The following is a 17,810-nucleotide window of genomic DNA, read 5'->3' as shown; positions in this document are numbered from 1 at the left end:
AACCCAAATATGTGTGTGTGTGTGTGTGTGTGTGTGTGTTTGTGTGTGTGTGTGTATGTGTAAAAGAAACGTAGATGGTTTAACATACAAGCGTACTACTGGTGAAGAAGGACGTATCTATATGTCTCTGATCATATAGATGCGTCCTTCTTCACCAGTAACACGCTTAAACGTCAAACCGATCACACGTACTCCATGCGATCGTATATGCGTGTGCGAACCTCCACACATACACACACACACACACAACACACACACACATATGTGTGTGTGTTGTGTGTGTGTGTGCGCGCGCGCGCGTGTGTGTATGCGTGCGTGATAATGTGTGTTTCTCCTATGAATTATATTTAATGTAAAGAACCAACACACTGTACATACGTTACCGTCATTTGAAGAGTAGTGATCAAAATACTAATTTGTGTGGGAAAATATAAATTCTTACTTCCTATTTATATTCCTAAGAGAAAATATACTGTCGATCCAGGTAAGGTATTTTTTTTTATATATAAAATTGGCGCGAAATACTTTTTTTTTTCTTCAAAATATGATAAAAAGATATTAGTCAACTGCACCAGGATTGAAAGAGTCAATTTAACCTATATATATTTTTCATTGGAATTCATTATTGAGATAAGTATTATTTATTGATTTATTTATTGCGGACTATTATTCTCATCTTTATTAGTGGTTGTTTCACGACGTTTCGTTGTCAGACGACAACAACTATGGATAGCAGTAATTGCTGAGAATGCAGTTAGGAGATTTGGAGTTCCTATCCCGTCGCGGTTACCACCAGAGGAATAGTTGGTCGAAACGTCGTGAAACAACAACTACGAAAGATGAGGATAATAGTCCGCAATAAATAAATTAATAAATACTCATCTCATTAATGAATTCCAATTAAATATATAATATTTCTATTAACCAACACAGATCAAGCAAACCGCGCCGAAATCCGACTGTGAAATGAACCTACTTCGTCTCGACATATATATATATATATATATATATATATATATATATATATATATATATATATATATATATATATATATATACCATTCGGTACGGACCCGACCATGGAAGATCAGATAATAAATAAACGTGGATTTATAAAAGCAAAAAATCCAACCTTGATCGCTCTTCAGGGCCCGTGGCGCAGTGGATAGAGACGTTGAATCTCTACGGTTCCAGGTGAGAATTTTCTGAAGATAGCCGTTTCAATCCTACCCAAAGCTGGCTAGAGGCTTACTTGGCCAAATCGTGGTGAGACGACAACAACTATGGAAGGCAGTAACTGCTGAGAATACAATTAGGAGATTCGGAGTTCCTATCCCGTCGCGGTTACCACCTGACAAAGGCCAGAGGAATAGTTGGCCGAAACGTCGTGAAACAACAACTAATAAAGATTAGGATAATAGTCCGCAATAAATAAATTAATCAATTTGGCCTATTATGATACTTTGTTTTCACATTTCTATACAATATGCAAATGTCAATTAATATTGTTCATAAATATTACAAAGACAATATCCAGAACATTGGATTCAGTCCCAAGAAAATTGAAACACTTTGCTTGTGAAAGGTCATCCGTGCCCGAGAGTATTTACGCAATGACATGGTTGGCGCTCGGTGGTGATAAATTCCCAAGTAATCAGGTACTTGGGGACACTACAGTAGAACAAAAATCGTGAAAATCAATAAACCATCAGGAAATTGTAACATCCATTTATTTATCTTATTTTATTGTATTTATTTTTTACTCACGTTCACCCCATAACAAGGCATATTGTGACTTAAATATAAGAGGGTACTATTTGAGACTATGCCTAGGAAACATTAACAAGATATTGGTTTACATTACATTTAAACGTGCATATCAGTACAGTCAGGGAAGCAGGTAGCAGGAAGGGAATTCCAAAATTGAGCTATTCGAGGGAAGAAACTATTAGAGGAGAAAGCTTTCTGGCATTTAGGGGCCTCAAAAGTGAAGGGGTGAGATTTTGTTGCTAACCGGGTTGGTCGGTGATATGTACGTCGAGGAGGCGCAAGTGAAACGAGTTCATCAGAGCAGATTCCATTAAAATATTTGTAAAACAGGCACAGATGCAACATTGCGGCGATGGGACAGGGGTTGGAGCTTAAGTGTTATATAGACTTTTCAGTAATTTATAAAATTTCTCTACGTTTTCCTTTGAAGAACAATAAAGTTATTATCGTGAAATTTCTGAGAATAAGGAAAGCTGATAAAATTATTTTACTGGCGCCTGTAAAACGTTTATGAAGCCGATGCAGTTGATGTCAGTACAGTTAGGCGATGGGTTCATCGATTTCAGAGTGGCGACGGACATAAGCATGACAAAGTGCACTATAGACGCCTATGCACAGCCACCACTTCATCGCTGGCAAAAATCTATTGATAATATTAGGGACTATGTAGAGAAATAAACACTGGAACACGAAAAGTCGCTCGTTTTAATTATACCATTTCTGTCTTCGTATTTTTTTTTTTTTTTTTTTTGCTTTTGGGTTTTTTTTTTTAATTAAAAATAGGATACATTACTTTTGGAATTATGAAATGTTGATGGAATTTTTTCCGAAGCGTTTGATTTCTCAAGTTGTAAGCGGTGATAATTTTTCTTTGAAAAACGATTTCTCATTTAAAGGAAAGAACCGGGATGCAAAATGACGCCAGTAAGTCAGAAAACACTTGAGGACGACTTCACCAATGCAGTGATAAAAAAAACGACAATCGTTTGACTGGTATATTTTTTTTAAACGCATAAAAAGAACATATTACGTTGCTGTTGGCATCAGTCTGTCTTTCTTTTTTTTTTTTTTTACAAGGTGGTCACCACTTATCAAGGCCTGGAAGCCACTCAGGGATAAGGGTTATTGTAAGTACAGTACGTTAGTGTAGATATTTAAAGTGTCTACTTAAGGGGGCGGTTCATCGGGAATTTGTTTACGTTGGACTTGAAGACATCCAAGTTGTAGTCAGGAGGGAAGCAGGCAGACGGAACAGAGTTCCACAGGCGTGCAAGAAAGAAGCTTTGTTCATGGAATCTACGTTTTGATTTAGGCATAGATAAAGAGTGGGGAAAGTTTTTGATAGTGGATTCAGCTAGATGGGTGTTTTTCTTGAAAGATTGGCGAGGAGGGCAGAGATTGGAATTCAAACGAGTACCTGCCATGGAAATAGTGATAAAACAAAGATAGGCTTGCAACGTCTCTTCTGTGGGAGAGAGGTTGCAGGGAAGAGAAAAGGGCATCCCCCACTAAGCCACGAAGTCTATTTTGTACTCTGTCAAGGCAGGATAGGCTATTTTTAGCAGCTCCTGCCCAGATATGGCAGCAGTATTCCATCCTTGGACGTACTTGGCTTTTATATAGATAGAGAATTGCATCAGTAGTGAGATATCTTCTGGAGCGGTAGAAGGATCTCACCATCTTTCCAGCGACCTTATCAATAGACTTGATGTACGTGTTCCATTTCAGATCAGGAGTGAAGGTCAAGCCCAGAAGCTTGTCAAAACATGGGGCTTCTCCTAGACGAGAGCCATCCATTTCAATTGATGCCAGATGGGGGATCAGAGCGTTGATGATGTAAAGATATGAGTTTGGTTTTAGATGCATTAAAGGTAACCAGCCACGTCTTCCCCCCCCCCCACTGAACCACTCGTTCGAGATCAGAGGAGAGAGAATCAGAGAGAGCTTTGTCATTTACGGCCTTTGATGTGTTGCTGTAGATGGCCGTGTCATCAGCATAGATGTCAACGAATGATTTAAGTATGTGTTTAGGGAGATCATTGATGTAGATCAGGAAGAGAATTGGGCCCAGGATGGACTCTTGAGGGACTCCAGCATTAATACTGCAGGCCTCTGATTTTTGTCCATCAACCACTACTCTTATGATCCTATCAGAGAGAAATGATTTAATGATAGAGAGAATATTTCCAGTTATACCGTAGCTGGAGATCTTGTGAAGTAGGCCTTTATGCCATACTTTGTCGAAGGCCTTTGATATGTCAAGTGCAATTGCCCTGTTTTATGAAACAATGGAGTTCTGAATCTCAGTTGTTAGTGCAAGTCTATCCTGCATCGGCAAGCTTTTTTGCAGTTGGCACATATGTAGGTTGTGTCTGGTTCTGAAAGCTTTGTTGCGATCCACTGCCGACTGTGCTCTTTGCATGCTATTACAGTACAAGGTAGAACGATAAAAATTTTACCCTAAAGAAAACAATACTATAGCTTTCACCCTAGCCGCTTTCAACCTCAATCACTGCCTCAATACAGGTTCGGAACTGGGGGCATGCCTTTTCCACAAGCGCAAGCGGGAGCACGGCGAATATTCGACGGATGGCGGCGATCAGGCTTGCTTTGATGTTGTGGGAGGTCATGTTAGTTATGTTCTCGACGTATGACGAAACGAAGTCCAGCAGGTTCAAGTCGGGGGAGAATGGAGGGGGGGGGCGGAATGAGAAGAAAGTACAAAGCCGTAGTCAACTTGGTATATTTGGACTTGTGGGTCGGCGCCGAGTCCTGCTGCCACATTCAGGGTCTGCCAGCGGCCACTTGATTGCACCAGGGAATCACCACACTCTTCAGCACATCCAAATACACTTTGGTGTTGACTTTCAAGCCGACTTCGAAGATGTGAGGTGGCATGATGTGGCCCTGAAGACCATAACCGTAGGTCGTCCGATGCGTTCAGCTGTGCCCTCAAGCGTTGAACCATTCGGATTTGCATTTTTTGAGTGTCGGCAATAGTCCTGTTGTCATGACTTGGATCGGTAAAGAGCATCTCCGATCTCGCTCGTGAACATTGTGTCACTTTCAGACATGATAGAAGGCTCCTATCGATCTTGGTATTTGTACACAACTGGCCAAATAGTAGATGGTCTGCAACAAAAACAAAAAAGAAAACCGGTTTTCATCAAACGGAAATGGAATCATGTTGTCTTTTCTATGGCGATAATTTTATCGTTTCACCTGTACTCCTTCAAGGGCGGAGACTCTTAGTCTCCTGGATCAATTCCACCTGCTCTCACAGTTCGCTTGCAATAATCTTTACAGAGTAAGACACTTTTTCTTGGTGGGCTGGGGTTGGTTTTTAGATAACTATATAGAATATTCTTTGGGATCCTCCCATCGTCCATTTGCCTAGCATGGTCCATCCATCGTACTTTTTGGCATATAATTACTTTGTTTTTTTTTCTAGATAATTGTGGCCATATTTTATATCCATTCAAAACGTGAGATATTTTTATGACTCATCCTCTACGAGATGCATAGATAGCGAACATGATAACAAACTTGTATTGGTTAAACTAATAAGAAAAATACTATTGCTTACTGCGTGTTTATGTCTTGGCATTTTGCCCAACTTGTAAATAAAATGTGTTTACGTTTACAGTATACGCTACATCGTATAAGATATTATAAGTTGAATATTAGCATCGGATAAAACTATATTTTAAGCGAATGTCTATCTTAATTATCAGTAAATCATTTCTCTTAACTTGTTTTTTTTTTGTTTTTTTTTTTACTAGTATTAGCCAAGAAACTCGAAATTGTCTATGAGTGATAATTTTAAACTTGAAGGTTTAACAAACTTTTATAAATATACTAGCAGATAACCCGTCGTTTCCCGATCGTAAAATACACTTAAATATATTTTAATTGATATATGCTTGGAAGTTAGTCGATTTATTCTTGCCAAAGTCAATTGTTTTTGTTTTTGGTGTTTTGTTTCATTTTTAACTCTTTAGCGGCTATTTTACAGGCTAAAAACAAAATCGAAAGTGTTCTTAAGGTATAAATGCTCTAGATATCAAGTTTCAAGTCTATAGACAAAATATTCAGAGAGGAGTTCGGTAGAGACATTTTGCATGCACACCGACAAGGTTACTTTTAATTCGCTTGCATATCCATGACTGAGTATATTAATAAGTTTGTTTAAATAAATTTTAAATAAAAGACTTTTAATATTTATGTCCACGCGAGAAAAAACTTAACACACATATATATATAAAAAAAACTCTGTTTTATTTCGTTTCCTATGGACGCCTAAACGGCTATGCCAATTTTTATGAAACTTCATGCGAAGATAATTTATGCGACTGACAGTGTTCTTAGATAGGTTTTGTAATGGAATATCTTCGATAAGTATCGATAATCGACAATTGAAATAATCCGATGAAAGAACGAACAGGCAATTTTGACTAAAGTGAACACCTTACACAGCCTAACATCATAAGTACATTTGAGAAGTTTTATTACCGCACAAAACGAAAGGCCTGGCATATAAATCTACGATAGATTCTTTGCTATGACGGACGCGAATCCGAATTGAGTGTTTCTGTTTAAAGCCCAATTGCACTATGACACTTGACTTTTTTATTTTAAACTTAAATTCAAGCCATTATCACGCCACAAGCAGTAAGGCCAGGCATATAAAATCAACAGTGTAGTCGTTAATATGACATTCGAAATTAATGTTTCTGTTTAGAGCACAATTGCATCATGGTATTTAATTTTTGCATTTAAAACTTTAATTCAAGCCATTTTATATTTAAAAAATGATTCTATGAATTAACAATAGTTCTCTATAGTGCAATATAGACTATCATGTAGTGTGACTAAGTAATTGCGAGGAAGCATATGGAGCTCCCCCCCTCCGGGTGCATCGCATTGATTCCCCAACTAGAGTAGTCAATCAATCGTTTTGATTGAAAATCGTCGATTTTACCGATTTCGATGACAATAAAAATATGGAAGTGTGAAACATTCGTTGATCATCATTCAATCCCAAGCACCGTCGGGTCTCCTTGCCAATATATATATATATATATATATATATATATATATATATTTATATATAATAAATTCCACAGCCAAACAACGTCGCAGCCCACAAGAGTCATGACAGTCAACGAACCGGAAGTCCAAGACTCTAGTTTCGCCCTCATTTGGGCTCATCAGTTAGACACATCCGAACTCAGGATTCGAAACCCGGGCCTCTTGCATGCGCGGAAAGCACTCTACCAACTGAGCAAACGCCCCGCACACAAGAATTTCTATTGACCAACACAGATCAAGCAAACATATATATATATACATATATATTTAAAAGAGTGTAGCCATCAACAATTGTGGTTTTTTTTTTAAAGGTTTTCATCATATTTATTTTTAAATATTTTTATAACGCGTTTCGAGCTTAGGGTGTGCTCTCTTCAGATGTTTTCGTAAAAAGTTTTTGTTCCTACATAGTATGTGGATGTTTGTGAATGTATATGCACATACATGTATGTGTGTGCGTGTATGTGTGTATATATATCTTCTCCTACCTATTCTCCATCTTACTTGTGTGTGTGTGGGTGCGTGTACGTATGTCTGAATGATTAAGCGCATATATACATGCGTGTTTTGGTTGGGGGAAAAAAAGTATATAAAAAATAAAAAAATAAAAATAATTGTTAGCGGTGAATGTGTGCGAGTACGTGTGTGAGTGTGTAGGTGGGTATGTATATATGTATGCTCCTACATATATTTCTATGTATGTGCGTGTGTGTATGTGTGTGTGCCTGCGTGCATGTGCGTGTGCATATGTACATGTACATGAATGTATATGTATGCGTGTGTGATTGTGTGTGAGTGTGTGCTATACATGGGGAAAGAAAGTCTTTAAAAAGAACCCTAAAAAACCCATAAAAACCTTCACCAAATGGGCCAAAAACCACTCTTTGAAAATAACTTTGACCGGACACTTTGAACACTTACAGTTGGAGTCAGAATGTCTGAGGCCACGCATCACTCTGAAAAACATATTTAATATCAGCGGAGGTAACTCTACAAACTCCCATTTTAAAGAAAGACTTTTTACGAAAACATCTGAAGAGAGCACACCCTAAGCTCGAAACGCGTTATAAAAATATTTTAAAATAAAAATATGCTGAAAACCTTTTAAAAAAACCACAATTGTTGATGGCTACACTCTTTTAAATATACATTTTTTCTCTCGCTGGAACTACACAACCATCACTTTAAATATACATATATATATATATATATATATATATATATATATATATATATATATATATATATACTGGTAGTTCAGTCCGGCTTTGCTCGGGCCCAATTATGTGCATATGTATATATATATATATATATATATATATATATATATATATATATATATATATATATAAAACATTGACTTATATCCAGTTAACCTACATCAAGTTCAAGTGTTTAGACCTAAAATTGGTGAAGGAGTTTAGTAGAGTCTGCAAAGGTAAATTCTTTAAACTTTGACCTCTTGGCAGCCAAATTTTCGCCCAAAAAACTGATTAAAAAGCTTGTATGTAAAATTTCAAATGTTTAGACCTAAAATTGCTTCCTTTATGTCTGAATACACTTTATGTAAAATTTAAAGGTTTACACTAAAAATTGGCTGAGTAAATTAGTAGAGACCGCAGGGGTCAATTTTTTTTTTTTTACTTTTGACCCCAATCTTGACCCCTTAACATTTATTGTTTTGGGCTCAAATCAAATAAAAAAAAGTTTTACCCGTGTCCAAGTAACCTACATCTAAAATGTCAAAAATATTGGTGAAGAAGTTTGGTAGAGTTTGCAATGGTCAAATCGTTTTACTTTGACGCCTTGACAGCCAATTTTCTAGCTGAAAACTGATTAAAAAGATTTTTTCAAATCTCAATTCCCCTTATGTCAAATATTGAGTCTGTAGACTGAAAATTGACAGAGAAATTTGGTAGGGAAATGTGCACACAGACACACAATTTCAATTGCCCGGGGTTTGGAGGTGTATGTTGAGCAAAAAAAACGATCAACTTTTTTAACTTTGACCCCTTATTATGACCCCTTAACATTTATTGTTTTGAGCTCAAATTAAGTTATTAAGTTAGATCCATGTCCAAGGAATCTATATCTAAAATTTCAAGTGTTTAGACCCAAAATTGGCGGAGGAGATTGGTAGAGTTCTCAAAGGTCAAATCGTTGAACTTTTACCCCTTAACAGCCAAATTTCTGGTCGAAAACCGATCACAAAGATTTTCCCAAATCTCAGTACCCTGTATATCAAATTTCGAGTCTGTAGACTAAAAATTGCGTAGGGAAATGTATATATACACACACACACACATTATTTATTAATTATTAATTAATAATTACTACGTGCATAAAAGTAAGTAAATTACTTTTATGCACGTAGTGATTATTAATTAATAATCAATGAATAATATTTAAATAAAATAAAAAAGTAAATGCGTCCTAAAAAAATGGAGGCAAAGAAAAATGTAAACAAAGGGCAAATAACTCCTTTCTTATAATAAAAAAAACCGCTCAGGAAGCGGAAAAAAGAAAGAAATTATTCGCTAATAAAAAAAAATAAATAAATATTCAACAATCTTATATATATATATAAGATTGTTGAATTTTATTTGTTTTTTTATATTGTTCTATTATATTTTTATATTGTTATATTATATTTTTATTTGTTTTTTATATTGTTATTATATTTCTATTTGTTTTTATATTGTTATATTATATATATATATATATATTTATATATATATTTATATATATATATATTTATGTATATATATTTATATATATATATATTTATATATATATATTTATATATATATATATTTATATATATATTTATATATATATATAGAGAGAGAGAGAAAGAGAGAGAGAGACAGACAGACAGACAGACAGATAGACAGAGTTTGTATTTCATTTTATTGATTTGTTCAGTAAGTTTTATTTCAGATTTCTATCATGTTTTCTCTTACTACATAGGTTAGCTTTCCTATAGCGAATACATGAACACATTCATGCATTAATATGTTAAACAGGATACAGAAAGGAATAAACAAAAACAAAAAACAGGAATCGTAAACAGACACATACAATCATTTCAAATATGGAAAAGTAATTCAGATTAATTTTATTCGTTCAACATTAAACAAGTCAACGTTGAATTCCAAAAGGAATTCGAAGTTGTATTTGATTGAATTTTACTATATATAGAGAAGCAGAACATTGGCGTTCTTCTTTCGAATTTACAAATTTCCTCTAAATGGGGTTATAGTGTTCAGGGTGAACAGGCTTCCTTAATATATACAGGATGTTCCAAAATTCTTGGGAACATTCCAAGTCCTCATATCTGCTTAAATATGAATGGAAATAGGATGAAAGGGGCGCCATTTTTAAGCTAAATGCATTCATTTTTTATAAGACTATTCATTTTTTTTTTCATTTCTTTTTCAGATCCAGTAACGGCGTTCACTCAACCAGAAAAGGTGTTTTGTGTGCTTACATTTGCAGAAACTGTGTTATGGACACTTGTTAAACGTGTATTTGACAAAAAAATTCTGAAAACAGCCACCAGAAATGAAGTTCATAGTGAGATGGCATGGTAAATTCATGGCGCAGAGGTGCTTATACCCAGCTAAGAGAACGGAACGTTCCTTTAGAAGATGTTGAAACCATTGACAACGCATGGCTGGGACGCGTTTGGCAAGAACTGAACGATCAGCTTGATGTGAGTCGTGTGACCAATGGTGCTCATATTGAACATTTTTGGACATTCTATGAAAAACTTGAGATTGCTGGCTTTCTGGATATATACCAGGTGCGTTTTTATATCCTTAATAGTTCTCGAGATATTCAAAGTCAAAATGTGCTCAGAGGCTTTTGGAACACCCCGTATATATCCGATGTTGCACGTGATTGACTAAGAAACTATATATGTGACCAGACGTGTGTGATCCCGACAGATCGCCGACTTCCAACGTCTTGTGTTGGGGATTTTTCGTTCGACTATTCCTCTTATGGCCGGATTTTCTCGCTAGCGACTGTCGATAGGAACACACGTGGTTTCACAAAGTAGAAGTATTAAAATAAAACAAACACGAAAAACACAACGCCAATGCTTCGCATACATACCAGTTAAAATCTGTGCGTGCGTGCGTGCGTGCGTGCGTGCGTGCGTGCGTGCGTGCGTGTGTGTGTGAAACTACAGTCCAACCCCCGCGTACTACCAAGGCTAGGCTCGTCTGTTAGTCGCAATTCCTCTCCATCTCTGTTTCGCAGTCAGCGCTAAAAACTGTCCATACATGTCGCTATCAGCTCCTATCCGTCGTAACCGATAACTCGATGTCAACTAACTGTCTTTGTGTCGGTATCTGAAGTCGGCCCCACATCAGCTACCGGAAGCTTCTCTTCCCTGTGTTATCTGTTCTGTGGCTTTCTATTGCCATTGTCAAATCAAAAAGGCTCGATCTAACAAATACCTAAAGATTCATTGTTTGCTACTTCCTATTTCTTTGTCTATTGCCACCACCACCCTCTCAGCACTTAGTGACTCAGGTCCACTTTATAGTATCACATATATCCTTTTCAGTCCAGTCTATACCGTATTACATTTTTGTAACTGTGCCCAACTGTGTTAGCTCTATGTTAACCAGCTCGCTGCTGACAATAGGGCGAAATTTATAACCCTGTGTGTTTTATTTGTTTACATTTTATAGTAATCTAAACTAGCTTTTTTTTGTTTACAATATTTCCTTGCGCTAAGTTGATACAAAATTTCTTTTACCAGAGTGTAAACCTATAAGTAGGGAGCATGTTTTCTTCTATGTTGTGAAGTCGGTTTTTTTATCAACTTTCGTCACTGATAACTTCCCTCCTACAATATCAACGTTTTATTCTTAGTAACTGATTCTTTTCGTGAATCGTGGTACAATGTTCTTTAGAACATTTTATTATAATTCGCTTTCTTTCATAAGTATCTTATCTGACTAATAGCACTACCGGATATGATCATTGTTATTAGCAGCCAACGTAAATTGAAATGGACGCTGGATTTGATGTCAGCAGCAAATTTAACTAATAATAGTACGTAAATTTTTACATTAGGTCCACCTCAATAATTTTCTTTAAAATCATGACTTTTATCGGTTTTCGACTACACTGAATACGAAAATCGCACTGAAGTTTTGCAGAGACAAGTAGTTATTAAGATATAAAAAATGTATTATGTTTGGCGGCCATGTTTTTACGATAGGTGGCAGTGTCGGTTATAGAGAAGTAGATTTGTTTGTGGTGCGCACGTGCGTAAAAATATGCCCCCAGAATACAATGCATAATACAGTTTTTTTTTATATATCTCGATAACTACTTATCTCTGCAAATTTTCAATGCGATTTTCTTATTCAGTATGGTACCTACAAAATTCGGCATTTTAAAGAAAATTGTGGAGGTGGAGCTAATGTAAAAAAAGAAATGCATGATAGTAAAATATTACTTATGTAATTTATTATTATTAATTAATTGTCCGATAATAATAATATGATGTAGTAGTAGTAGTAGTAGTAGTAGTAGTAGTAGTAGTAGTAGTAGTAGTAGTAGTAGAAGAAACAGATGTGCACAGAAATTTTCCAGAATATTGAAAAATTAATTGTTAGGCCAGGCGACGTCACGCCTGTTAAGTTTTCAGTAAAAATTCCGTTCCAGTTGCTTCGTAAACAAGTAAGCCATTGTATTCTTTTTATTAACAATTGAAAGCAAATATGAACTGCTGATGGCACTCAAGCGTTAGTGGTAAATTTAAACAAAAAAAATTATAATCTATAAATGCACAAAGGAATATGTATTCGTAAATAATAACTTTTTTTTTCTTTACAGCAGTTTAGCTTTCATATGAAGTATCTTTTGCCATATCTTTGAATTTTATAAAAGCTGAAAAGTGAAATTTGAATTAAATGTTTTTTTGTTTTTTTTTTCACGGATTTCAATGTTTTTGTAATCATAAGAAATTCTATTTATTAGCTTTGGAAGTAATAGGATAGACATAGTTTAATCTTATTACACGTTACTTTATTATGAGGTGTCTTTAAGCTTCCAGACTTTTTTTTTTCGTATGGCACTTTTATTCATAGTACACACATAAAACTCTTATCCCCTCCGAAGTAATCTCCTCCGGCTGTAATGTACTTGTTGTATCGTTCCAAAAACGTCTGGAAAGCCCCATGGGAATCCTCTTGTGTCACAAATATATTTCAGAGGTAGACTCCATCTTCAGTGTGTTGTTTTGTTTCTTTTTCTCCCCTTTTCTTCTTCCTTGCCATGTTGTAAATTTGGAGAAAGGGGCCTATTTAGAGCCGCGCGTTGTATCTGGTGGTTGTATTTTGAAATGTTTGAACTGTGCGTAGGTAACGTGAGAATAACATCAAGAATGAGAGTTAACTAGAAACGCTGTTTTTATTTGAATAAAATAAAATACGCATCAAGTGCGCTTAAAACCGAATCACAACATTTCAAAATACAACCGCCAGATGATACAACGCGCGGCTCTATACAGACTTCTTTCTCCAAATTTACAACATGGCAAGGAAGAAGAAAAGGAAAAAAAGAAACAAAACAACATACTGAAGATGGAGTATACCTCCGAAATATATTTGTTATAAATTTCAAACAAGTAAAATATTTGTTTATTTTCCTAATATTACGTTGTGATTCGGTTTCAAGCGCACTTGATGCGTGTTTTATTTTATTCAAATTAAAACAACGTTTCTACTTAACTCACATTCTTGACGATATATATATATATATATATATATATATATATATATATATATGCATATATATATAACTACTTCATTTACTCACATAAAATTAATATACGAAAGTATAGATTTATGTGTAAACTTTAAGTATTTACTTCAAAAGTGCTCAATACGTAGGTAGAGCTAGTTAGTAATTAGTAATATATATAATATATATTACTATATATATATATATATATATATATATATATATATATAAAAGTGAACGTGTCTGTCTGTGTGTCTGTCTGTCTGTGTACATTTCCCTACGCAATAACTCTGTCAATTTTTAGTCTATAGACTCGAAATTTGAAATACCGGGTACTGAGATTTGGGAAAATCGATGTGACGGGTGTCAGCCAGAAATTTGGCTGTTAAGGGGTCAAATTTCAACGATTTAACCTTTAAGAACTCTACCAAACTCCTCCGACAATTTTGGGTCTAGACACTTGAAATTTTAGATATAGGTTCCTTGAACATGGATCTAACTTAATAAAGTGATTTGAGCCCGAAACAATAAATTTTAAGGGGTCATAATAGGGGTCAGAGTTTTAAAAAATTACCCCCCCCCCTTTTTTTTTTTTTTTTGCTTATTTTGCACAGCATACACCTCCAAACACCCGAGCAACGCCGGGCACCCCCGCTAATATATATATATATATATATATATATATATATATATATATATATATATATATATATATATATATATTCGTGTGTATTTAGGAAGCATGTTTTCATTCAGGCAAATATTGTTGAATAGCACCGAGTGTTCTTGCTTAATGAGCTTCTTTTTTTTTTTTTTTTAATTTTTCTATTTTTCGAATTGTCGTTCTTATTTCTCGGGCGAATCTGTGCAAGAAAGTTCCATAATTGTCTTCTTCCATCTGTTTTTCTTTTTGTACGAAGATGACTATGACACAGATTCGGCCGAAAAATAAGAACGACAATTCGAAAAATTTAAAAATTAAAAAAAAAAGAAGAAAAGCTCATTAAGCAAGATTGCTTCGCGCTATTCAACAATACTTGTCTGAATATATTCATATATATATATGTGTGTGTGTGTGTGTGTGTGTGTGTGTGTGTGTGTGTGTGTGTGTGTGTGTGTGTGTGTGTGTGTGTGTGGATAAGAGATAGAGAGAGATACAGAGAGAAAGAGACAGAACGAGAGAAACAGAGAAAGAGAGAGAGAACGAGAGATAATGATAGATAGATAGATAGATAGATAGACAGATAGATAGATAGATAAAGAGAGAGAGAGATTGGGGCAGACAGAGAGACAGACAGATAAAATGTGTTTTAACACTCGGAGAAAGGTGGTCTCCATTCGCGCTGAACACAATATGTCATTTCATTTACAAGTATATAAAAAAATATACTAATCTGAGGAGGCGTAGATAGGATATTGACATGTTAATCCGAGCAAACTGACCCTTAGGCTGATCCCATTCGGCCCCTAATTGGTCTATTTGCATATCAAGTCTGCTTGAAATCCAACTCGAAGTTTCCGTGGTTAAAGTGCCCTGACAAACCGATAGGAACTAATCTTATTTGTATATACACTCCCACGTGACCACAGATTTACGAGGTGGCGTGGAATGTGAGGATAAGTTTGTGAATGGAACTTGAAAAAAGCAAAAATGTCTAAAGAAGAAAAAGAGTCTTTAACTTACCGACTGCTTTCATATATTCGTCGAAGTTCTCACTTGAAACGATCTCCCATGTTCCACATACATTATGAGCCATGATGGTCAATATAAATGATAAGTTACTTATTTATTTATTTTCACTTGCAAACAAATCGTAAACGTTTGCCCACCGCTGACAAAAAGACACTGAAAGTCGACGGCTGAAAACCGACACTTATATAAGAGAAACAGAAACAGGAAGAGAAAAAAAGGAGAAAGCATGAAGAGAGAGAGAGGGGGGAAGGGCGTGAAGAAAGAAAGAGATAGAGAAAAGTAAGAAATAAAGCAAACAGAAAAAGACAGAGAGAGAGAGAGAGAGAGAGAGAGAGGGGGTGGATCTGTTATGAGTAACAAAATGACAGGAAAGTGCAGCTAAATGAACAGAAAATGAGGTGGGGGAATGAAAGCGACAAGGAAAAGAATTATGAAGCAAAACGATAAAACGAAAGAAAGGTGTATGAGAACGGGTGAGAAATAGGAGTCAGCGGGTGTGGTGGGGGAGTGAATGACGTAATGGCACGTTGCACATCACTTGATGTATATTTATTTCTCTTCCAATTTATTCTACTCTGTTTAGAGAAAGAAATATGGGAAAGGAGAAGGAGAAGGGTGTATTATAAATAAATAAAGACAGAAAATTAGTCCCAAAAGGACAAAAGTACGTCCAAAGATGGAGTACTGCTGCCACATCTGGGCAGGAGCTGCTAAAAACAGCCTATCCTGCCTTTACAGAGTACAAAATAGACTTCGTGGCTTGGTGGGGGATGCCCTTTTCTCTTCCCTGCAACCTCTTTCCCACAGAAGAGACGTAGCGAGCCTGTCTTTGTTCTGTCGTTATTTCCATGGCAAGTGCTCGTCTGAGCTCCATTCTCTGGTCCCCCCTCGCCAAATCTTTTTCAAAAACCACCCGACTAGATGAAACCACCGTCAATAATTTTCCCCACTCCTTATCTGTGCCTAAATCAAAACGTAGATTCCACGAACATAGCTTCTTTGTTAGAACTGCACGCCTGTGGAACTCTGTACCGCTTGCCTGTTTCCCTCCCGACTTCAACCTGGATGTCTTCAAGTCCAACACAAACAAATTCCTGATGAACCGCCCCCGTAAGTAATTACACCTTATCAATTCTCCAATACTATTGCTACACTATCCCATTGAGTACTGTACACACAATAACCCTTATCCCCGAGTGGCCATTGGGCCTTGATAAGTGGTGAACTCCATGTAAAAAAAAAGGACTGTTGAAATTCCACAACGGGCTCTTTCATACGTAATATATCGATGTTCGCATTCTGTGGGTGTTCAGCGTAAATGGAGGCGCCCTGATATTATTGTACCTATTTACAATGCCTCCCCACGGGACAGAGTTAGACACCAGGGTCATTTTTTCACGTGGAGAAAAGGTACAAAAATAAAAAAATTGTCTCAGTCGTGAAGGACTCCACCGAAAGAGAACAAGAAATGGAAGTGCAGCATCTGAAGAACAGATACTACACTTTGATCTTGACCAAAAGGCCCTGATATCATTGTAGCTCTTTTGTTAAAACTGCAAAAGTATTTATCTAAACTAGTAGAGATGCCCGACGTAAACATGATATTTTAATTCATGCAGACTAGGTATATATTACTATGGAGGCATTTTCTATCGATTTTTATATATTAGTAGCAGTTCAGCCTGATTTTGCTCGGGCACCATGTACTGTTCACAACTTGTCCTATGTGTGAATACACTTTGTGTAAGATTTCAAATGTTTAGACAAAATCTGTCTGAGTAATTTCGTAAAGACCGCAGAGGTCAATTTTTTTTAAGTTGAACCCCAATTTTGACCCCTTGACATTTATTTTGGTCTCAAATAAAAATAAAAAGTTTTACCCATGTCCAAATTACTTACGTCTAAAATTTCAAGTCTTTAGACCCAAAATTGGCGAAGAAGTTTGGTAGAATCTACAAAGGTCAACTCTTTCAACTTTGGCCTTTTCACAGCCAAATTTTCGCCCCAAAACTAATTAAAATGCTTGCCGCATGTCTGAATACCCGTTATGTATAAATTTCAAATGTTTAAACTCAAAATTGGCTGAATAGTTTGCTAAACACCGCAAAGGTCAAATCTTTGGAATTTTTACTCCTTGGCAGCTTAAATTTTCGACCCAAACTGATTAAAAAGCTTTCCTTATCTCTAAATACACATTTATGTAAAATTTCAAATGTTAATACCAGAAATTTGGTAGAGATCGCAGAGGTTAATTTTTTTTAAATTTGACCCGAATTTTGACCCCTTAACATTTATTTTTGGGGGCTCAAATCAAATTTAAAAAATTGATCCATGTCCAAGGAAGCCATATCTAAAATTTCAAGTATTTAGACCCAAAATTGGCGGAGGAATTAGTAGAGTTTGCAAACGTCAAATCGTTAAACATTTACCCCTTGACAGTAAAATCCGAGCTAAACTGCTAGTAGATAGATTAAGTTGTGATTTTAAG

The 17,810-nt window shown here is 35.8% G+C and overlaps 1 protein-coding gene across 1 annotated transcript in view; it reads right to left on the bottom strand.

Annotated features, from left to right (window-relative positions):
• LOC145276870 (sodium/calcium exchanger regulatory protein 1-like) overlaps window positions 1–15,504 on the bottom strand; it is a 54,967-nt gene extending 39,463 nt beyond the window's left edge. Inside the window, exon 1 of the mRNA XM_080128275.1 lies at window positions 15,314–15,504. Within this exon, the coding sequence (XP_079984401.1) occupies window positions 15,314–15,386 (73 nt within the window). The 5' untranslated portion in view covers window positions 15,387–15,504. The remainder of the gene's footprint in view (window positions 1–15,313) is intronic.
• Between the last annotated feature and the right edge of the window lie 2,306 nt (window positions 15,505–17,810).

This window comes from Euprymna scolopes, chromosome 1 (assembly GCF_053919585.1).
Source record: "Euprymna scolopes isolate OS-2025 chromosome 1, ASM5391958v1, whole genome shotgun sequence".
Taxonomy (NCBI): domain Eukaryota; kingdom Metazoa; phylum Mollusca; class Cephalopoda; order Sepiida; family Sepiolidae; genus Euprymna; species Euprymna scolopes.
This window is presented reverse-complemented; position numbering and strand designations above follow the sequence as displayed.